General features: G+C 33.2%; 1 protein-coding gene across 1 annotated transcript in view; it reads right to left on the bottom strand.

Moving 5' to 3' along the window:
* The window catches only part of LOC139522700 (mitochondrial inner membrane m-AAA protease component AFG3L2-like), a 36,774-nt gene extending 13,555 nt beyond the window's left edge, over window positions 1–23,219 (bottom strand). Inside the window, exons 1-15 of the mRNA XM_071316170.1 lie at window positions 23,054–23,219; window positions 19,399–19,570; window positions 18,557–18,653; window positions 17,903–18,047; window positions 17,080–17,154; window positions 16,445–16,569; window positions 15,740–15,818; window positions 13,740–13,831; window positions 13,022–13,262; window positions 12,376–12,529; window positions 10,718–10,847; window positions 7,897–7,994; window positions 6,594–6,704; window positions 5,625–5,740; window positions 62–142 (exon numbers count right to left, since the gene is read on the bottom strand). Coding sequence (XP_071172271.1) covers window positions 62–142; window positions 5,625–5,740; window positions 6,594–6,704; window positions 7,897–7,994; window positions 10,718–10,847; window positions 12,376–12,529; window positions 13,022–13,262; window positions 13,740–13,831; window positions 15,740–15,818; window positions 16,445–16,569; window positions 17,080–17,154; window positions 17,903–18,047; window positions 18,557–18,653; window positions 19,399–19,570; window positions 23,054–23,137 — 1,800 coding nt within the window. The 5' untranslated portion in view covers window positions 23,138–23,219. The remainder of the gene's footprint in view (window positions 1–61; window positions 143–5,624; window positions 5,741–6,593; window positions 6,705–7,896; window positions 7,995–10,717; window positions 10,848–12,375; window positions 12,530–13,021; window positions 13,263–13,739; window positions 13,832–15,739; window positions 15,819–16,444; window positions 16,570–17,079; window positions 17,155–17,902; window positions 18,048–18,556; window positions 18,654–19,398; window positions 19,571–23,053) is intronic.
* Between the last annotated feature and the right edge of the window lie 2,100 nt (window positions 23,220–25,319).

Here is a 25,319-nt window from a genome sequence, read left to right as displayed (position 1 = left end):
ACCCAGTATTTCCATGTCCCCTGCATCGTGTTACACAGGACAAAACGTAAAAGTTATTTACCTGTTCTGTTGTGTATAAAAACTGTTCTTTTGGTAGATACTGTGCATATCCTAGACCTTTACCTCTGGGTATAATGGACACCTACAATAAACAACAATCTTATTATAATCCTTACCTTATAAGGATATCAAATTTTCATAAACTAAAACTCATTCTATATAAGGATATGAATCAAATTTTTCTGAAATAATGCAAAAAATAAATTTTAACTAAAACCATTGTAGTTACTGCAAAACACTATGATTGGTATTATTAGTTATCTTGGTGTAATCAGGGGTGTACAGAATTTTACACCGTTGTTGAAAATTCATACACCCTGAGGCGCAGCCGAATGGGTGTATGAATTTTCAACAACGGTGTAAAATTCCGTACACCGCTGATTACACCAAGATAACGAATTTATTTCTTATGAGTTTTCCAAAAAAACAAAAAAACAAAATATTTTTTAAAAATTTTAATTTTTTTTCTAAATTAAATTTTTTTTCTTTATTTTAGCAAAATTTTATTTTTTAATTTTTTTGGCATAACTTCATTTTTTTTAAATTTTGGAAAATTTTTATTTATCCCCGGGTGAACAAGGATGGGGTGTTATTTACACCGGGGTAGTCAACCAATCAGATTGCAGTATTTTTGCATGGGGTGTTATTTACACCGGGGTAGTCAACCAATCAGATTGCAGTATTTTTGCTCCATAAGAAATAATATTGGTTATTTTGTTGTTTTTTGTGCTGTGCTGATAAGTCAATCCATTTCCAAATGATTTTTACTGTTCTTTGTAAGGTTTTGCTGTTACTTTATTGTTTCAGTTTTGGTGAGGTTTAGGCACTAACAACAAGTTTAACTCGTCCATATTCTGCATGCGTGCCTGTCTGACCAGTAGTTGTATGGTTGTCATTTGTTGCTGTCCATTGTATTTTTTGTTAAGGTTTTGCCATAAATCAAGTAATTGTTTTTTTTAACTGTTTCAAATTTTGTCATGTTCTTTTATAGCTGTATATACAGTATAGTTTTTGATAATTGTTGTAGTCTGTACAGTGACCTATTATATTAGTCCACATCATTCAGAGCCTGTTGGATAGTTGTCAAATTGGCAATCATACCATATCTTATTTTGTACTAAAGTGATATTTTTTTTTTTAATTTTGTCATCTTTACCCTTTATTTTCAAAACTTCTGTTGATTTATTTTTCCTCGCATTCAGAAGCAGGTAAGCATGTTTTAAGAATCACATAGACACATCAAATCAGGCAACCATTGACACCTGACTTCTTACCTTTAGTAGAGGGTCAGCATGTTCTAAGAATCACATAGACACATTAAATCAGACAACCATTGACACCTGACTTCTTACCTTTAGTAGAGGGTCAGCATGTTCTAAGAATCACATAGACACATCAAATCAGGCAACCATTGACACCTGACTTCTTACCATTAGTAGAGGGTAAGCATGTTCTAAGAATCACATAGACACATCAAATCAGACAACCATTGACACCTGACTTCTTACCTTTAGTAGAGGGTCAGCATGTTCTAAGAATCACATAGACACATCAAATCAGGCAACCACTGACACCTGACTTCTTACCTTTAGTAGAGGGTCAGCATGTTCTAAGAATCACATAGACACATCAAATCAGGCAACCATTGACACCTGACTTCTTACCTTTAGTAGAGGGTCAGCATGTTCTAAGAATCACATAGACACATCAAATCAGGCAACCACTGACACCTGACTTCTTACCTTTAGTAGGGGGTCAGCATGTTCTAAGAATCACATAGACACATCAAATCAGGTAACCATTGACACCTGACTTCTTACCTTTAGTAGAGGGTCAGCATCTTCTAAGAATCACATAGACACATCAAATCAGGCAACCATTGACACCTGACTTCTTACCTTTAGTAGAGGGTCAGCATGTTCTAAGAATCACATAGACACATTAAATCAGGCAACCATTGACACCTGACTTCTTACCTTTAGTAGGGGGTCAGCATGTTCTAAGAATCACATAGACACATCAAATCAGGCAACCATTGACACCTGGCTTCTTACCTTTAGTAGAGGGTCAGCATCTTCTAAGAATCACATAGACACATCAAATCAGGCAACCATTGACACCTGGCTTCTTACCTTTAGTAGAGGGTCAGCATCTTCTAAGAATCACATAGACACATCAAATCAGGCAACCACTGACACCTGACTTCTTACCTTTAGTAGAGGGTCAGCATGTTCTAAGAATCACATAGACACATCAAATCAGGCAACCATTGACACCTGACTTCTTACCTTTAGTAGGGGGTCAGCATGTTCTAAGAATCACATAGACACATCAAATCAGGCAACCATTGACACCTGACTTCTTACCTTTAGTAGAGGGTCAGCATGTTCTAAGAATCACATAGACACATCAAATCAGGCAACCATTGACACCTGACTTCTTACCTTTAGTAGAGGGTCAGCATGTTCTAAGAATCACATAGACACATCAAATCAGGCAACCACTGACACCTGACTTCTTACTTTTAGTAGAGGGTCAGCATGTTCTAAGAATCACATAGACACATCAAATCAGGCAACCATTGACACCTGACTTCTTACCTTTAGTAGAGGGTCAGCATGTTCTAAGAATCACATAGACACATCAAATCAGGCAACCATTGACACCTGACTTCTTACATTTAGTAGAGGGTCAGCATGTTCTAAGAATCACATAGACACATCAAATCAGGCAACCACTGACACCTGACTTCTTACTTTTAGTAGAGGGTCAGCATGTTCTAAGAATCACATAGACACATCAAATCAGACAACCATTGACACCTGACTTCTTACCTTTAGTAGAGGGTCAGCATGTTCTAAGAATCACATAGACACATCAAATCAGGCAACCATTGACACCTGACTTCTTACCTTTAGTAGGGGGTCAGCATGTTCTAAGAATCACATAGACACATCAAATCAGGCAACCATTGACACCTGACTTCTTACCTTTAGTAGAGGGTCAGCATGTTCTAAGAATCACATAGACACATCAAATCAGGCAATCATTGACACCTGACTTCTTACCTTTAGTAGAGGGTCAGCATGTTCTAAGAATCACATAGACACATCAAATCAGGCAACCACTGACACCTGACTTCTTACTTTTAGTAGAGGGTCAGCATGTTCTAAGAATCACATAGACACATCAAATCAGGCAACCACTGACACCTGACTTCTTACCTTTAGTAGAGGGTCAGCATGTTCTAAGAATCACATAGACACATCAAATCAGGCAACCATTGACACCTGACTTCTTACCTTTAGTAGGGGGTCAGCATGTTCTAAGAATCACATAGACACATCAAATCAGGCAACCATTGACACCTGACTTCTTACCTTTAGTAGGGGGTCAGCATGTTCTAAGAATCACATAGACACATCAAATCAGGCAACCATTGACACCTGACTTCTTACCTTTAGTAGAGGGTCAGCATGTTCTAAGAATCACATAGACACATTAAATCAGTCAACCATTGACACCCGACTTCTTACCTTTAGTAGAGGGTCAGCATGTTCTAAGAATCACATAGACACATCAAATCAGTCAACCATTGACACCTGACTTCTTACATTTAGTAGAGGGTCAGCATGTTCTAAGAATCACATAGACACATCAAATCAGGTAACCATTGACACCTGACTTCTTACCTTTAGTAGAGGGTCAGCATGTTCTAAGAATCACATAGACACATCAAATCAGGCAACCATTGACACCTGACTTCTTACCTTTAGTAGAGGGTCAGCATGTTCTAAGAATCACATAGACACATCAAATCAGGCAACCATTGACACCTGACTTCTTACATTTAGTAGAGGGTCAGCATGTTCTAAGAATCACATAGACACATCAAATCAGACAACCATTGACACCTGACTTCTTACCTTTAGTAGGGGGTCAGCATGTTCTAAGAATCACATAGACACATCAAATCAGGCAACCATTGACACCTGACTTCTTACCTTTAGTAGAGGGTCAGCATGTTCTAAGAATCACATAGACACATCAAATCAGACAACCATTGACACCTGGCTTCTTACCTTTAGTAGAGGGTCAGCATGTTCTAAGAATCACATAGACACATCAAATCAGGCAACCATTGACACCTGACTTCTTACCTTTAGTAGAGGGTCAACATGTTCTAAGAATCACATAGACACATCAAATCAGACAACCATTGACACCTGGCTTCTTACCTTTAGTAGAGGGTCAGCATGTTCTAAGAATCACATAGACACATCAAATCAGGCAACCATTGACACCTGTTTTCTTACCTTTAGTAGAGGGTCAGCATGTTCTAAGAATCACATAGACACATCAAATCAGACAACCATTGACACCTGACTTCTTACTTTTAGTAGAGGGTCAGCATGTTCTAAGAATCACATAGACACATCAAATCAGGCAACCATTGACACCTGACTTCTTACCTTTAGTAGAGGGTCAGCATGTTCTAAGAATCACATAGACACATCAAATCAGGCAACCATTGACACCTGACTTCTTACCTTTAGTAGAGGGTCAGCATGTTCTAAGAATCACATAGACACATCAAATCAGGCAACCACTGACACCTGACTTCTTACCTTTAGTAGAGGGTCAGCATGTTCTAAGAATCACATAGACACATCAAATAAGGCAACCACTGACACCTGACTTCTTACCTTTAGTAGAGGGTCAGCATGTTCTAAGAATCACATAGACACATCAAATCAGGCAACCATTGACACCTGGCTTCTTACTTTTAGTAGAGGGTCAGCATGTTCTAAGAATCACATAGACACATCAAATCAGGCAACCATTGACACCTGACTTCTTACCTTTAGTAGAGGGTCAGCATGTTCTAAGAATCACATAGACACATCAAATCAGGCAACCACTGACACCTGACTTCTTACCTTTAGTAGAGGGTCAGCATGTTCTAAGAATCACATAGACACATCAAATCAGGCAACCATTGACACCTGTTTTCTTACCTTTAGTAGAGGGTCAGCATGTTCTAAGAATCACATAGACACATCAAATCAGACAACCATTGACACCTGACTTCTTACCTTTAGTAGAGGGTCAGCATGTTCTAAGAATCACATAGACACATCAAATCAGGCAACCACTGACACCTGACTTCTTACCTTTAGTAGAGGGTCAGCATGTTCTAAGAATCACATAGACACATCAAATCAGGCAACCATTGACACCTGACTTCTTACTTTTAGTAGAGGGTCAGCATGTTCTAAGAATCACATAGACACATCAAATCAGGCAACCATTGACACCTGACTTCTTACATTTAGTAGAGGGTCAGCATGTTCTAAGAATCACATAGACACATCAAATCAGGCAACCATTGACACCTGACTTCTTACCTTTAGTAGAGGGTCAGCATGTTCTAAGAATCACATAGACACATCAAATCAGGCAACCATTGACACCTGACTTCTTACATTTAGTAGAGGGTCAGCATGTTCTAAGAATCACATAGACACATCAAATCAGGTAACCATTGACACCTGACTTCTTACCTTTAGTAGAGGGTCAGCATGTTCTAAGTACCATCCAGCCACTGCATGACCAGCTTCATGGTAGGCTACTGTTTTCTTTTCTTCAGGTTGTAAAACCTGTGTTTTTTTCTCCAAACCTATAATACAGAAATATTTCATCAATAAATCTCAAATGAAAAGATCTGTACAAGTCTGAATTTGGCACAAGTGTAACATTTAATTATGCATGCTTTTGAAATAATAGAAAACAAAATTCTTCCATGTATCTGTTTTCTATTTAAAATATTCCCAATTTATATCGCTGTTAAGAGTTCTTTCCAAATGAGTAAAGCACAAATGAAAATGGGCTGAAGTTCCATACATGAAATTATGCACTGTCAGTTAACAAACTATCTATGTACAAACTAATGTCAATTCATGAAATCTGTATCATAAGTATGAACACAATCATGATTGTCTTTGATTGTACAATGATAACCTTGATTGCCTTTAGTTTAAAAATCTAAAGAGATTACAAACAGAATTGAAAAGGTTCAGCAGACTCAACTCTTTTGGTAGCCCTGTCTACAACATCTCTTTCCATAGCTTTCTGTATGATAAGATTTTTCTGACTTGTCAAAAGTCAAAAAATTTATCTGCATCATCTATCTACTTGCTATGTCTCTTTCTAAAATTTGTCATAAAGCATTTTGTGTTAAAACATTCTTATCTGCATTACAAGTCTAAACATTTATTTGCACGATTTGTTTTTTATTTAGTATTTCAAGTCTGAATGTTTGTATTAAAGAGTTCTACTTCATGTGATTTCCATATCTGAAAGTTTGTGTATATATAGAGATCTACTGCATTACATGTCTGAATATTTACCTGCTACAACTCTTTCTATAGCTTGCTCAAAATGTTTCTGTATGATAGTGGTCTGTAGGGCTGCTATTAATGAATGTTTGTGTATAAATAGAGACCTACTTCATTACAAGTCTGAATATTTACCTGCTACAACTCTTTCTATAGCTTGCTCAAAATGTTTCTGTATGATTGTGGTCTGTAGATCTCTGGCTGCTATTAATGCTGCTTCATTACAAACATTGGCAATATCAGCACCTACATTTTTAAATAGAATAAATCGTTGGTTTTAAAACAGAAAATACAATTAACTTTAATACATTAGTGCTAATTCTTCTCACTTGTTGCCTTTGTAAACAACTGCTGTTTTTTTTGTATTAATACATGGCCACAGTACTTTTTGTATTAATACATGGCCACAATACTTTTTGTATTAATACATGGCCACAATACTTTTTGTATTAATACATGGCCACAATACTTTTTGTATTAATACATGGCCACAATACTTTTTGTATTAATACATGGTCACAATACTTTTTGTATTAATACATGGCCACAATACTTTTTGTATTAATACATGGCCACAATACTTTTTGTATTAATACATGGCCACAATACTTTTCATTATTGACTTTTAAATCACCAGTTATCTAAACTTAAATTAAAAAAGCTATTAGAAATAGTTGTTATGTAAAATGTATGTTGTCCTATCAACATTCTAAACACTTGTTAAATCTATGGTGGTTGACTGTCACATTGACCATTACAGATATCATATTACAGACTTACCAGAAAATCCTGGAGTTAAGGCAGCCATCTTCCTAGACAGATCATATTACAGACTTACCAGAAAATCCTGGAGTTAAGGCAGCCATCTTCCTAGACAGATCATATTACAGACTTACCAGAGAATCCTGGAGTTAAGGCAGCCATCTTCCTGGACAGATCATATTACAGACTTACCAGAGAATCCTGGAGTTAAGGCAGCCATCTTCCTAGACAGATCATATTACAGACTTACCAGAGAATCCTGGAGTTAAGGCAGCCATCTTCCTAGATAGATCATATTACAGACTTACCAGAAAATCCTGGAGTTAAGGCAGCCATCTTCCTAGACAGATCATATTACAGACTTACCAGAAAATCCTGGAGTTAAGGCAGCCATCTTCCTAGACAGATCATATTACAGACTGACAAGAGAATCCTAGAGTTAAGGCAGCCATCTTCCTAGATATCGTATTACAGACTTACCAGAAAATTCTGGACTTAAGGCAGCCATCTTCCTAGACAGATCATATTACAGACTTACCAGAAAATCCTGGAGTTAAGGCAGCCATCTTCCTAGACAGATCATATTACAGACTTACCAGAAAATCCTGGAATTAAGGCAGCCATCTTCAGACTTACCAGAAAATCCTGGAATTAAGGCAGCCATCTTCAGACTTACCAGAAAATCCTGGAGTTAAGGCAGCCATCTTCCTTGACAGATCATTTTTATCCAGAGTGGTTTTTAAATTAGATAAGTGAACTTTAAATATTGATGCTCTGTAAAAATAAATTTGTAAAATATTAAGAACAAGGGTCAAAACTCAAAATCAGATCAACTAAGAAGAAAAAAACATAATATATTTATGTCAATTCAGCATTTTTTATACAACTATATACAACCTTAAGGAGGCTCTCAGGTACAAAAAGTTCAGCAAATATTTTTTTTTCATTGGAAATTTTATTTTTACATTTTTAGTTGTTATTTAATGATATGGTAAAAAAATCAACAAACAAAATCAATTCATTTTGGCCCCAGATGACTTTTTAGATGTTTATATCATTGAAAAAGCTTCAAATTATCTCCCTTAGGTGAAAAAAATGCCTTTTTTTCCATTAAAATTATCTTTTTTAACTCATCAGTGACCTATATTTTTTATTATATTATTCAAATAAGCTGTACTTAAACTGAATTATTGTAAAATTTAAGTGATCTCTGTAATTTAGTTCTGTTTCATTTCAATATTTCCGTTTTTTCTCCTATTAGTTAAACAGAAAAAATATTACCTAAACAAAAATCTCTGCTTTTTTATGAAGGCAGATTGTGAGCTTAAATGAACAGTGACCTCATATTTTTATTTTATTTTTATATTAGGTATAGGATAAAGTTTATTTATAGAAAAAATAGCGAAATCCTATATTAGAAAAAAAATGGATTTATACCTGTGAGCCCCCTTAGTCTTGAACAAGAAGGTATTAGTTCATCTTGTTTCTATGTATATGTTTGTTATTCACTTACATTTACAGAAATAGAAAAAGTACTGCCTTTCACATTAATTTATTTACTAATATATTAACAGAATATAAAAAAAAAACCAGAAAGAAACTAGATGTGTCAAAGTTGGAAAATTTGCAATTTGAATAACACATATGGACACAAACATGATGGTAGTCTCACATACAAGTAAAGAGCAGATTGCTCTGAGGGATACGATTGCCATTGTTTTCATTGACACATGTAGCTGGATAATATCATTTTCAAAACTAATTCAACTGAACATGTAAAATGTAATTTACGTAATCTGAATAGTTTTATAATAGCCAATCCCTGTTAAAATTGTATGAACAATGTACTTAGGCCTATTGTGTTTCATTTTTGTACTATCAATTTCAAGTTTACTTTCAACATCAGTCACTGTGACTCAGAGTGAGAGAAGTATTTCACTTCGTATCTTACCACCTATTTTCCTACGTTAATTCTAGGAGGAACCCCATTCCTAACTCTTTAAATGTTTAATTTCCTTTGGGTCAGTGATCATGACTCCTTTCCGTACACATTCCCCAGTTATATTGCGATCGTTTTTAATATAATACGACGTTTATCAGCTGTTTATCGGCAGAACGAGTTATTTTTTCTCAACGTAATGTCAGAATTCCACGGAAGTGCTTTCCAGAAGGGAGACAACTCGAAAAGATAATATGGAAGACTCCATTTCGCCTGAAGGGGTGTTGAAAATAAACCTTAACGATGAGGACATTTATTTTAATTTGAATGATGCATATGATTTAAAATTATGCAACAACAATAACCCTCAATAGCAGACATACATAGAAAAGATCCAATGAGTTATAAATTAATCAATCGAGGGGGGAATCCAGAGCAACCATTTAACCTAGTACCCCTTGAAGTCAAGAAAACTATACGCATGCGCATAATTACCTAAACAAACCCTGTAGTAAGAATGTATATTAAACCTAAATGGTTCTCTATTTTTTATAGAAGTAAAATATCAAAAATCAGTTTAATAACCCTGACATATAAGTAAAACTCCACTTCAGTTGTTATGACAGAAATAGATTTATTGGAATTCAGAGAACTCTCGCATTTTTATCACAACTGGGGAAGTCCCTCTGACGTGTTTCTAAATTTATAAAAACACTAAATATAGATACTGCTTGATTCTGATTTTCCGTGTTGTTAAAAACACGCATATAAGTCAAGGGAAATATCAAACATGAAGATTATGAAAAGAACATTATAGGAAAGTTGTTTAAGTTCAATCCCTTTGTTTGTTTTTACCTTTTAAACCAAGACAATCATAAGAATCTGAGATGGTCCTTAATGTTTAGAATAAAACAATTGATGTGAGGGCATTGTCCTGAGCCACTGGTATAAGTCTACAGATTGCTTGAAAGCAATCGTATCCCAAAAAATCAGCCCAATATCTGAAGGCATTTAGAAAAAAAGTCTGTATAACTGTGATTCTCAACAATTTATCAAAGTCCAAAGCCCGTAATTTCGACAAAAATTAGCGGAGCGGAACGAAACTTAAACTTGATCTGTAACTCATCATGGTTAATTCACATACCAAACATTAGCCCAATATTTGAAGGCGTTTAGAAAAGCATCATTATAATGGTTTGTTGCGGAATGATGGAATTTTGGAATTACGGAATTTGGAATTACGGATTTTCGGACAAGGGTTTAACTATATGGCACTGACAACTTCGTTGCAGGGCCATAAATATATTTGTTAATAGGACACAAAAGCTCATCTCTCTATCTTATTTCCATATTTTTTGAACTGCCAAATCTTTCCAGGATCCTAATTAGGCATATATCTTTCAAAATTTCACATCATAATGAATTAATGTGTCTCACTTAATTCTGTGTATACAACCCTGCAATTGTCTACTTACTTCCCTTTGATATCTGGGGATGAAACATAAATCTATCAAATCTACCAGAATGAATTAAAGCTAAATATAATATATCTACTTACCTCCCTTTGATATCTGGGGATGGAACATAAATCTGTCTGTCAAATCTACCAGGACGCAATAAAGCTGGATCTAATATATCTACTCTGTTTGTGGCTGCTAATATCACAACATTGGCTTGTGTGTTGAACCCTGAAATGTAAAAGTCATGTATTAATAAATATCCTATTATGAGCATAAAGATAAATACATACACTCTTTCTGATGCATTTATTTTTAAGATCGTAAATCTCTTAAAAGAATATCAAATCAGAAATAATGTGATCTGTACCTATATTGTGATGTGTGATGATCACTCAATTACTGCCACTAATATCTTTAGTCCACTGCTAGCAAAGCAAGAACACATGCATGGTCAATCTAAGCATATCATCACTAGTAAATAAAGTATCAGATTACAGGCACCAGATCTCTCACAGATCTATCAAGACTGCATATGTTGTATCTTATAACTGATACTGACTCAATAGTCCTTCTCATTTGTAGTACTCAAGAAATGTGATGTAGAAATTTTCTGGTTGACTCAAGAGTCAACATATTGAAAAATTCAAAGTATCAGCAAACAGGAATAAGGTAGGGGACAATTTCTAGAAGTATTTTACATCTTATCTCTGTAAAGATGGTGACTAAAGGTATAGTAAATTTTGTTCAGTAGTATCAATGACTTCTACCTTAACTTCTCACTACAGTACACATAAAATAAAGATACCATCTTCTATTAAACGTCTGATGAGTTAAGCCTTTTTCAACTGATTTTTATACTTCGTTCTTATGTTGTACTGTTATACCACTGTCCCAGGTTAGGGGAGGGTTGCAATCCCGATAACATGTTAAACCCCGCCACATTATTTATGTATGTGCCTGTCCCAAGTCAGGAGCCTGTAATTCAGTGGTTGTTGTTTGTTTATGTGTTACATATTTGTTTTTTTGTTCATTTTTTTATATAAATAAGGCCGTTAGTTTTCTCGTTTGAATGGTTTTACATTGTCATATCAGGGCCTTTTATAGCTGACTATGCGGTATGGGCTTTGCTCATTGTTGAAGGCCGTACGGTGACCTATAGTTGTTAATGTCTGTGTCATTTTGGTCTCTTGTGAACAGTTGTCTCATTGGCAATCATACCACATCTTCATTTTTATATGATTTAATTGTAGTTTTTGTTTTTGTTACATTGAATCAAATCTGTGTACCAGTACAGTTAGCATACCTTCCATTTATACTAATAACTGATTCACATACCATCCATTTCTACTAATAACTGATTCACATACCATCCATTTCTACTAATAACTGATTCGCATACCATCCAGTTCTACTAATAACTAATTTAACATACCATTCACTTCTAAGTTCTATTAATAACTGATTTAACATACCATTAACTTCTACTAATAACTGATTTAACATACCATTCATCTCTACTAATAACTGATTTAGTGTACCCCTACAGTTTACATACCATTCATTTCTACTAATAACTGATTTAGTGTACCCCTACGGTTAAACCTACCATCCATTTCTACTAATAACTGATTTAGTGTACCCCTACGGTTAACCTACCATCCATTTCTACTAATAACTGATTTAGTGTACCCCTACGGTTAACCTACCATCCATTTCTACTAATAACTGATTTAGTGTACCTCTACGGATAACCTACCATCCATTTCTACTAATAACTGATTTAATGTATTTTCTTGTTCACTGTGACCACCAAAACTTTTTCCTCCTCTTTTTCGACCGACAGCATCTATTTCATCTATAAACAATATACATGGAGAATTTTTCCTTGCCATAGCAAACATATCCCTGACCTACAATAAAAACAAAACATTAGCTGAATGGCCAAATAGTCAAGGTAGTTAATACAGTAGGAAATCCAGACTTTTAAATTTCTGTATTATGAAATTGTTAGAAATAGCATTGTAAATATTTAAAATTTAACTGTCAAGAGTGGATAAATTTTGTATTGCCAAGATTTGGTGGTGGTTTTTCTAATGACTTTTAAACATTATGCAGACAAATTCAATCCTTCTTTTTAAGTGATCTGCTTAAAAGATGTATTCTTTCTATGTGAGGTCATCAGGCATGGTTGCCTTTTTACATGACGTCACAATAGGAAATTCATAGGAAAGCAAGAAAAAGTGACGCCATAATTTAATTTTGACCAATGAAAACATAGATCAAACGAACCACATGTTGATCAAATAAAAATACTCAATAGGTCAAGAAAAGGAAAAATATGAAGAATTTCATCAAGTATCATTTTTTAAATATCCTAAGTTAGTCTTGTTCTACATGCTTACCCTAGAAGGACCAACGCCCACAAACATTTCCAGGAATTCTGAGCCTGACACTGTGATGAAAGGTACGCCAGCTTCCCCAGCTGTAGCTTTAGCCAGCAGGGTTTTACCAGTTCCTGGGGGGCCAGTTAAGATGGCTCCTTTAGGGATCTTAGCTCCTAATTCTAGATACTGGTTAGGGTTCTTAAGAAAGTTGACAAACTCCATTATTTCTATTTTAGCTTCTTCACAGCCAGCTACATCCCTGTAAAATCAAATAGAACTAATAGCTTGCAACATCATTGTAAAATCAAGGTGAAATAAATTGATACTAAATTAATAGCTTATAACATCATTGTCAGCTCTCCCATTGTTACATCATTAGCCCCCCTTTTAGGACACCCTCTTAAGGTTGGCTTTAAGTTTAAAATGATTGTGCAGAGCTATTAATAAGCAGTATACAGATTAGCTGGTTCAATTGGTTGAATAATTTGTCAATGTTTTTATTTCAATATAATGTATAGAATTGAGCCCTGGTGATCAGTGGTCAATAAAGATATAAGATACTAACACCTGCTATGAAATCAAGTTGTAAACCTTGATTATAACAGACATATATCTTTCTTAAGTTTTACATCATAATTCGGTTGCAGTCTTATTGTGAAACACCCTGAAGTTTGCCTTTCATTCATAGACAAGAAAGTTAACTTTTTTTCGCAGAAAGATTTCTTAGAAAACTTACGCGAAAGTAACCCCAATATTTTTCTCAATGACTTTAGCTGTAGATTTTGCAAATCCAAACATTCCACCTGGACCACCACCTTTCTGCATATTCTGTAAATAAAGAAATAATCAAATATTCTGTTGAAAAAATGGGCCAAATATTCTATAGGCTAAGACACAATATTCTTCTTGTGAAAATGGGGTATATATTCAGTAAGATCAGAGAGACCATCTAGGCCCTGCTTGACAAAAATGACAATTTGTAAGTCTTTTGTCCTCTGATATCATTTGCTTATGTAGTTAAGTAGTTGTGGTTTTTCACTGTACAATACATCATATCTTATTTTCATTAATTGCTTTGTACATAAATTAGGCTGCTAGTTTTCAAGTTAGATTTGCTTAACAATTGTCATGTCCAGGTCTTTCTTGCTTACACTGTGGTGTGGGTTTTGCTCATTGTTAAAGGCAGAATTCAGTGTTCTCCCCAGATATATATTCTTCCTGTGACGCTTTAATAATTTCCGCGACGCTATAATTATTTTCAGGATGTTATTTTTCTCGTTTCTATATGGCAAAGCTATGTCCTAAATTTTAAACTTTCATCTAATTACTGCTTATGATCATAAAAAAATATATCACCTTTAGTTGTTATCCCTCAAGTCGGACAATCGAAGCAATTTAGAGTGATTTAATAGGTGTTAATTGCCCTTTGGGTGATAACTGTTTGGATACGAATACCCCAAGCTGTCACTTGTGACATGATTAATACCACATGGTCTGCAATTGCAAATTTCGACAAGGAGAAAATGTAATCAGAAAATCATTAAAAAAATTGAAATATATATGTTTGCAAAATGAATAATCAAAGAAACAAACATTTTTTTCTTTTTTAAAAAGAGGTTGAGTTGTATCTTTTTATGACTTTCAAAATATTAGTATTACTTTCTTTCTCTTCCTATTACTTTTTGAAAATCGAGAGTGAAAATTTTGATTTTGAGCTAAATAAGTTTTGAACTTTCTTTAGAAAGTGATCATAATTGGCTTTAGTTTTGCATTAAAAACGCCATTTTCATTCCCAATCGCTTGTCAAACATTGTTTATTTTCGTATTTTTCATTGCTTTCGGCGGCCTTGAATATTTTAGTGTAAACTACTGATCGGAACCAGACCAGATATGACAAAAATCCGCATTTTACGTTAATAACTACATATGCACAAATGGCACAGTAGACAGAAAACAATGATATCTAAAGAGAAAACTAAGCATTAACAGACTATTTGTTAAATAGATACATGTGTATATATATCATTTTGATAAAAAAAATAACTGGGACTAATTCATTGAGTACCATGAACCAATATATTTCATAGACATGATAAAGAAAAAGTTTTTAATTTATAAATTTTATTGCTACATGATACTTTCTCTTCCCTTTTTTTTTTTATAAGAACCATTGTTTTTTTTTCTAACATATTTAGTGCAATTGTATCTATACAGGTTGCACTATAATATACCATTCATTCATTTAGCTTGGTAGGTAGGGTAACTGGAACCACAAATATATTTTTATTTGGCACAAGAGGAAAAAAAAATAATTCTGGAACTGCAAATGAATATAGAAAACATAAACTGAAAAAACTGTTATCATGGTTATAGTTTAATTGTATTCTCAGTTATGAATTTAACAATATAGACACAAAGAAAAGGGTGGAATAGAATATTTTATTCACCAAATAAGGGCCTATAGCATACAAACAATATAATACGTTTTGTAATAAACAATAACGTATATAACATAAAGGAAATAGAGCATTGCTGCGAAGCAACAAATTACATTGAAAAAAATACAATTTATTTTTTTACCCCAAATGTGATGCTATCCCAAATTTCTGGGGAGAACACTGCAGAATTGTAACATAGGTATTTTACGTAATATGCACAACTTAGTAAGAATGCTTCCAAACAGCATTTATCATTCTACTAAACAAAATTTATAAGTAAAGCAATTTTTTATTTTACCTTCAAAATGCCTCTGGTCATGTAAATCAAAATTGCAATTGGTAAAACTGTGGTCAAAAGAATATTTAGTACTGTTCCTCTGAAAAAGCAATAAGTAAAATCAGAAATGGCATTCTTTAGTTATGTAGTTTAACAACAATCTTCTCTCCCCCCTAGCTGAGAAAAGGCAGTAATCAATCTTTACCCAACTTATAGATCTCTGACTACAATTAGCAACCATGTTCATAATATTTTGCTCGTATAGATTTTTTTTACTTGTATAGAACTTATATTTAGCTTATTCAAATTACAGTCAATTGTTTTATATCATGTATAATGGTAGATATCCTAGCGTAAATTTAATGATTTATGAATGGTTGAAATAGCTATATTGTGACAAGAATATAATAACAGCCAGAAAATTAATCTTATAAATTGTGTTTAGCAACCCCAAGTTTTCTTTAAGCATTTCATATATGAGCAATTTCAAAATTCTATTATGTCTTTTTTTCTTTTTGTCACATTTCTTCCCTTGTAATTTTTACAATTTTTTTTCAGAGCCTGAATGTGTTATTAAATAGGCTGGTATAAACAACATTTTATCAAAGAATAATTTTCTTGCTATCTGTTGTCAATATGCCCATTATTTCTAAATGATGTTTTCCTGAAATTTGGAAACAGATAAAACAGTGTTTGTATAAAATATATATAAACTACAACACTTACTTGCTTGGTTCATTTTTATATATAACATTAACAAAATTAGCTGGCTCTACATTATTCTCTATCTGTGTTGCTTCCAAGTTTCTCTCAAATGAATCAATACTTCCAATACTGAACCATAAAACAGACTGTAAAATAACATACAATTATTAGTCAGGAAAATTAAACTATGATAACTGTTTGATTAATGGTTTAAAATCTAAAATGAAATTTAACACCTACCTCAAAATTTTTTCATTATAATGAAATATTATCTAAATTTGAAGCATACAAGTAACATAATTATGGTAATAATCATTAGCTTCAAAGTTTTCATTTGTTCTGTGAAAGGTCACGCCATGTTTTACCATGACGTTAACAAGCTATTATCATTGATATTTCAAGGAATTTAATTTCCAAGCTTAACTACAAAATTTTCTTTGTTTATACTTTAAAAAAGAAATAAAAGCTATGTATTTGCATTTTAATCTCAATTATTTTAGAACTACTCGATCCTATGCAAGAGTGTGAAGATTACGAAAGTAGTTCCAGCAACATAGCTTATTGAAGCGTAAGCAATAGCAAAATATTTTAACTGACCAATTTGATTGAAGTATTTGTAGATATATATCCTATAAGAATAATTATCCTATATTTACCCCCGGGTCCACCTGTGATCCAGGGAGTAACTTGATCTTTACCCACTCCTTATCATGGACCTCTAACTTTTCTACCTGTAAATACAATGTTGTGATATTAATTCTACCTGTAAATACAATGTTGTGATATTAATTCTACCTGTAAATACAATGTTGTGATATTAATAACATGCAATAAAGACTTGACATAATGAAAACTGTATCAGTCTTAAAATTAATGCTTTTAGCTGGTTTTTTTTACATCTAAAACTAAAGCTTACATGATAAAATTAAGAGGAATATTTTTGACAATTTCGTTTTCTATCATGAAGGAGCTAAAAATTTTGGTGAGTTCGTGTCATATCCTTATTTGTTATGGATTTTGTCTTTAAAATATAACTTATTTCAATATGCCTTGGTCTTTTTGTAATTTTTTAATGATTTCATTTGATTAACTTTGTACAATTCATCTTCAGTTCTTATGAACTTGTGCAGTGTTTAACTTTGTTTTGAGTACATCATAACTGAAATCTTATAAGTTATCATTGAAACAAAATTTGAACTTGATCTGTAACTTGTCATGATAAAACAATATACCAAATATCAAATCAACATCTTGAAGCATGAAGAAAAAAAGTGTGGAAAACTGATTTGCAGGACTGACAGATGAACAGACAGAGTGCAAACCTAAAGTCCCCTTCTACTTGGTGGGTTGGGGAATAATTAAGGACACTGCCACACTTTGATGAGATTGTAGCTGAGAAACTTTCTCTTGTTTCAAAAACCATAGATAATCAATAACTTTACATCTGGTATGTTAATATAACCTCAATTTAATACATACCATGCCTCTATATAAATAATTGTTTATAAATTCTTTCCATGTTATTTCTCTGTAGCGGGAGGAGTTCAGAAAAGATCCAATCATCAACAGACCTACTCCAAGACCTATCAAATAATACATATTCTGATCTGGTGTCCTAGGTCTTCTACAATACACAAGACAGGTAATTAACTGATAAGTCATGCTTCAATTAACAACAGATATACTTTTAGACCTATTAGATAATACATATTCTGATCTGGTGTCCTAGGTCTTCTACAATACACAAGACAGGTAATAAACTGATAAGTCATGCTTCAATTAACAACAGATATACTTTTAGATCTATTAATAATACATATTCTGATCCGGTGTCCTAGGTCTTCTACAATACACAAGACAGGTAATAAACTGATAAGTCATGCTTCAATTAACAACAGATATACTTTTAGACCTATTAAACAATACATATTATAATCAGGTGTCCTAGGTTTTACTTTAGATCAAACTTGTCTTTGAATTCTAGAAATAGAAATGGGTTGTTTTGAGGCTTCATACTCCAAGATCAAAATGGATACCTGTTTTTAAGATCAAATTTGGCTTTGAATTCTAGGAATGGAAATAGATTGTTTAAAAGCCTCTCACTCCAAGATCTGGGTGGATACCTGTACTTACTTTGGATCAAATTTGGCTTTGAATTCTAGAAATGGAAATGGGTTGTTAGATGTCTTTTTACTGGAGGATCTTGAAGAACGCTGAGGTAAAGGAGGATCTAAAAAGAAAAAATGAAATAATCTAATTTTTTTTTTAACAGTGTTCTACTTACACATGACTTAACCATTTTAACTATATCAATGATACAGTTTTCTTCTCTTTAAAGGGTTTAATTTTCAAGGTGTTCTTGAGTTTGTGTGTATGTTTTTCAACTCAACTCTATCCTTTTGTTTATGTTTTGTTCAATATATATATGTATAGCAGTCCTTGATCTTCTGATTCTCTCTGTGTACATGATTATGTTTTTATTTGTGTTTTGGTCCTTATTGTTAATTTTCCTTTTCTTGGACAGGGATATTCCTCTGGCACCATCTTATGGTGTTTATATATATATATATCCCAATGTGTTTGTTATGCCAGTGTCTGTAGTGACTTATTATATTTCAATTTACAAAATCTATGAACAACTGATAAATAAGTCAAGGATTTCGTTATCACAAATAACTTTAAACTTTTACTAAATTATTTCATGCATATAAACATTTGGTTTGTAAGTTAAGCTGTACCTGAAAAAAATACTGAAAAATCACAAATTTTGTGATGTAGCTAAAATCCTTGATAATTGGGATGAGGTATATAGAGTTAGCAAAAACAATAAATATTTTCATTTCAAATGTTGATAGCATTATACTTTTTTTATTTAATGGCATTAGTAAATCTCTCAATGTTTCCCCCATTTGTTAAGCAATAGCAATGCATGATAAAATTTCAGAATTTTCAGTATAGAATGATTTAAATACTACCTTTATTTTCAACCTTTGTTTCTTTTCTTGGTGGAGCCTTTGATTTGCCCTCTTTGAAATACTTTTCAAATCCTTTTGGTACATCTTTGTTCCAGAGTTGAAATTCTTCCAATAAACCTCTGAAACCTTTTGAACGTGATAATTTTGTGAACAAACTAATGCTGCGTCTTAACTGTAATACATAAGAAAGAAATATTCTATACTATTAACTGACAAGTTTACATACACACTAATGATTTTTATGCATTAAGTTACATGCACTTACTTATACATTGTTATACATGATGTGTGAAAGTCTACATTTAAAAATATTGAAAATCATACATAAATTGTAAGTACATGTATATAAACATAACAATAGTGCACACACTGAAGTATCTCCCCTGCTTTAAAGGTGTTTATGGAAAACATAATTACCAGATTACTGTCGACATACTTGGGTAGGACTGCTACAAATAATTTTGACAACAAAGGTAGGGGAAATCTAACCAGGTGACATTTTTCAAAAATGCGAGTTAAGGACCTGTGAGTATACAGCCGGTAGGTCTTTTCACCTACAAACACCACTGCACACCGCCAAAAAACACCATCCAACACATTAAAATACCATCTAACACACCTAAATATATTGTTTTCATCTTCATCGACGAGGATAAATATGTTTATACATCTATATACACAAATTGATAACAAAAGAACCCATAGAACATGTAGAACAGTTAATTGGAAGACAGATTTATATACATGTAAGTTTTTCCAAACTTATTTCCGAATCCAATATTTGAACTTCGTGTAACATTGTATTGTAATATTTTATTCTTGAAATTTTTCATTACCGGTAATAAATACAGTAGATTCCACTTAAATGCATACCGCTTAATAGCATAATTTCGGTTAATTGCATAATTTTGTCCTGCACAAAACCATTTCCCATTCATCTTATGTTAAATTGTCCGGTTACATGTATATGCATAGCTCTACAAGTGGCCTTTTGGTTTATTGCATAGAAAATATGCCCTCTAAATATGCTAGTTAAAACTGACAATATTTTTGACCGGAAACTGCAATTTGGTGAGTATATTTTTCTTGAAAGCATCCTTATTTTCGTTATTATTTCATATTTACTTTTGTGTTATTTAAAGGAGCACTATCTGTCAAATTCATGTTCACCAAGTTTTACTAAGCATATTGTCATACCTGTCAACTGACCCATATTCTGCGGGTGTGACCCGAGATTTTCACGATTCTGAGGGATCACCCGGGACACCCACCGGGTCATTGACTAACCCGGGAATTCCGAAAATGACCCGTTTTCACCTGGATTTCTTAGCCTTGAGATTGATTTAATAAGTGATTTTCCTTTGAAATACCGACAAATGCGTAATTCTTCCATGAACAGGAAGTTCAGCTAGCTGTGTAAACGGTCAAATTAAGTGCATGGCTTCACTTGATAGCTTTGGTGTCAAACACACTGTTAATTAACATCAATTACATTGTACCCTAGCTTTAGGTCGTAAATAAATTTCACGGTTGTTTTGTTGTTTATAACCATTTTTCAACTCGAGTTACTTCCCCTTTTTTGTCACCATTCAAAATTGTTCCTTATGTTTACGTTTTTTTGTGGTAAAAAAAAGTTTAAATCTATAACGAATAGAATTCAAATACATATTGAAATATAACTTTTCATTATTTTCATACCTTTTATACAATTATCAAAAAAAAAATTGTGAAAATTATTTTATTGATCTATACTTCCTTTAACTGTTTAACTTTATTTTACTATACTCTAATTTCAACCCAACCTATTCATCTGATGTTTGTAAGGCTAAATAGCCAATTTCTTACTTATACTTCAACTGTAGAATGGTTTTTTTTTTTTGTGTTGATAAGTGAGGCTGGAAGAACACTAGCTAGTGTAACACAAATGAATCAAAAGCTTTTTAAAGTGCAATGGAAAAATACTTAATAAAATTTTAAATTACTTAACCAAGGCCACATTTTTTTAATTTGTTCATGTTGTTGGTTTACAGATCCGCCGACCCGATTTTGCCGATTTTCAGAATAAAAATAAAATTGAACTTTTCATGCTTTTTTTATTCCCGCCGACACTAACAAATGCATTATCCCTGAAAAATAATTGAAATGTTCTTTTTTTAAGAAATGAAATGCATTAAAAACTAACACATTGATAACACTTTCTGTGATGAAAAAATAAAACGTCCAGTTTACGTTTCTAAAAATAGACAAATCAATTATAACTGACCTATATTACGCAAATAATTTTGCGGAACGAAACCTGTGTTAACCAATTACACAGTAAGTTTGTTTCCCTTTTTTGTCATCAGTCCGTAAGATGCATCATGTCATAGAAATAGACTTGTCCAAATGTGGACAGGTGGACTACATCAAGTTAAAGTACTGAATATTAACAAATCATTTGGAATTTTCTTGTTTCATAGATAATAAAAAAATATCGGCCATTTGGATAAAAAACGGGGAATGCATGACATCAGATTATCCCAATATTCTCGTTTTCCAGTGGACGGGTCTATTACGTTTTTTGACACGTGTGTTGAAACTTATTTTTCTACGACGTTTTTACATTTTTTTCTTTATCAGTTTTCGTGCTTGAAGATCATTATTCACCAAGTTTTCAGGAATTGATTAAGAGCTTCGAGAATCTGTTTTTCTTGTTTGTGAAATAACGATTTAATTTCGTCTTTGTCCATGCACCCCCCCACTCCTTAAGGGAAAATTATTAGACAATGTCATGCAATGTTTATGACAGCTGAGCAATAATATTTCATCGCACTTAAATTTAATAAATGATGATAAAACAGCATTTTAAACAAACATATTGTTAGAAAGGTGAAATGTATATTTACTTTGACAGGTATGTATTGATGTTCATTAGTTTTTTCTACATTGGCTTAGTAGAGGTTTAGGGGGAGGGTTGAGATCTCAAAAACATGTTTAACCCTGCCGCATTTTGGCGCCTGTCCCAAGTATGGAGCGTCTGGCTTTTGTTAGTCTTGTATGACTTTTAATTTTAGTTTCTTGTGTATAATTCGGAATTTAGTATGACGTCCATTATCACTGAACTAGTAAGATATTTGTTCAGGGGCCAGCTGAATGACTCCTCGGGGTGCGGAAGTTTCTCCCTGCATTAAAGACTCATTGGTGGCCTTCTGCTGTTGTCTGCTCTATGGTCGGGTTGTTGTCTCTTTGACACATTCCCCATTTCCATTATCATTTTTTTTAATTTTTTTTTTATCACATGTATGAGGTGGCAACTTGTTTCTATACAGAACTGTCGGAAGGAGGAAAATTGTGCTGGGACAACTTCCTACCTGTGTCAAGGTGTTTATAATTAATTATACAGCGTTATTTCATGACAGAGGATTGACCACTGGCTTTAGAAATTTGAGGAACGTTTACGTTATTTTCAACTTCGATAAAGACAAAAAAATATTTACGATTTATCATTTTGGGCTGATCTCCTGTTCAGAAAGAAATTCCTTTATCGACCTATTCATAAATTAATTTCAGTCTGCCGGCTGATGACACTTTTGCAAGTTATTAAGTTCAAGACTTGGGACAAAATATATTTGCATGTTGATATAACATATTGTACAATTCGTTGTGTATACTTTACCTGATAAACTGAACATCCTCTGGATAAAGTACTTTGTAAGAGTCTTTCTCCTCTTTTAGCGAGCACCATATATCTATGAGCCATATTTTTTTGTTATTATAAAACCCTTATAAAACACTGACTTCTATTCGCATTACGAAACATTTAACTTTTACGAAACTATTAGATAATGGAATATTTCTTAAAATTTTTTTTTTCTTTAGACCAGACTTATCAAGAATTTTGAATCAAAAACTTCAATTAAATATTTAAACAGATGTAGGTAATATCACCCAAGGAGAATACTGTATATATCCGAAACTATATGTATCACCTTCGTTCTTTTTCTTGAGTTTCTTCCTCCTGTAATAGGAGCACGTGTAACATTGTAGGTTATGATCAGATTTATGATAGAAGATTATGTTTAACGACCACGGGACCCTGTAGGCGGGAGGAGTTCAGAAACTATCCATTCATCAACAGCATTCATCAACAGACCTACTCCAAGACAAATCAAATAATACATAATTCTTACTTACTTACTTATACTTTCTTACTACTTACTTACTTACTTACTTACTTATACTTACTTATACTTACTTATACTTACTTACTACTTACTTACTTACTTACTTACTTAATCACTCACTCACTCACTCACTCACTCACTCACTCACTCACTCACTCACTCACTCATTACTTACTTACTTACTTACTTACTTACTTACTTACTTACTTACTTACTTACTTACTTACTTACTTACTTACTTACTTACTTACTTACTTACTTACTTACTTACTTACTTACTTACTTACTTACTTACTTACTTACTTACTTACTTACTTACTTACTTACTTACTTACTTACTTACTCGCTTACTTACTTGTATTCAGATCGAAAAGTAAATCATCGGCCTGTCCACGAGCTTTTATAACTTTATATGGTAGTTTTTTTTCTTCATATAGTGGCGACTCTTAATGCAAATCTATTATTCCTCTGACAAGTCAATTGCAAAATTTGCAGAGTTTCTGGTCTCTTTTTCTTTTCTCCTTCTTTTATGTACAGAAAACCATGATCAACATTTTGAAGATTAATTTTCGGTGCATGCCTGGGTGAGGTTGCTCTATTTAAGATCTTTTAATTTTTACATTTTTTATATATTTTTTTGAAAGGCACATCCAGTTTAAGTGAGAGAATGTTTTAAGGAGGACTTTATGGGTAAGTGCATCCTTAAAGTTGTCTGTAGTGTAGAGGTTTGGTTTGAAATTTCTGAATTCAGGTGGTAATTTATTTCAATCTTTAATTGTTTTTCTAAGGGAGCTACCATTTGATTTTTATGGGGGGGGGGGCTAGGATGAAATTTGAAAAAAATAGGCAGGACGACAATTTAGGTAAAAAAAAGTCAGGATAAACTTTAAAAAAAAAGGCAGGACAGATTAGAGTGAAAAATAAAAAGGCAGGACAGAGATTACAGCTAAAAAAAAATGCAGGACAAAATTTTTCATCCTAGCCCCCCCATAAAAATCAAATGGTAGCTCCCTAAGAATGAGAACTTAGTACTGTCTTTGTTGCAATGGCGTTGTCTGTATGTTTATTGATGGGTATATATCTTGTTTTAGACTGGCAATGATAACGTCTGCCGGTCATCTTTTTAAAGGGTGTGTTCACTCGGTCCATAACTAAATTTAATAAAAAAAAAAAAAAAAAAAAAAAAGGCTCTAAAACTAGCTCCTACAAGGAGGTCTATCATATATATATATGCATGCATACTTAACCCTATCTGCTGATAAGTCAAACACATAACATCTTACCCTTAATGAATTCAAACCTTCAAACGTTGAAGGAAATTTGTAACAAGGACAAAACTTCAAATCAATGATGCTTAACGCATTGGAGGATATCTAAATAGACTTGCTTCTGTTCTTTGGTCGGGTTGTTGTCTCTTTGACACATTCCCCATTTCCATTTTCAATTTTATTGGTTACTTTAACATTCGCTATTTCTTTTAATTTGTCTTATCTTAATTATTGTACATTTATCAGGCATTTGTGTACGGTGAAAAAAAAACTACGTTCAAAGATCTATTAATTACAACATTGGTAATAAAGATAATCTTTAAGGCTTTACTAATAAGTTTGTTTAAAGGTTCGATGAGTTTACAGAAGAATATTGTAAAGTATCCAGAAATTACCAGTAAATTGATATTGTAGAAAATGACGTTACAGGGACAATAGCTCCAACATTTCCAACAAGATGTCAAAAGACAATTTGCTCATGTTTACTTAT

Source organism: Mytilus edulis, chromosome 5 (assembly GCF_963676685.1).
Source record: "Mytilus edulis chromosome 5, xbMytEdul2.2, whole genome shotgun sequence".
Classification (NCBI taxonomy): Eukaryota; Metazoa; Mollusca; class Bivalvia; order Mytilida; family Mytilidae; genus Mytilus; species Mytilus edulis.
This window is presented reverse-complemented; position numbering and strand designations above follow the sequence as displayed.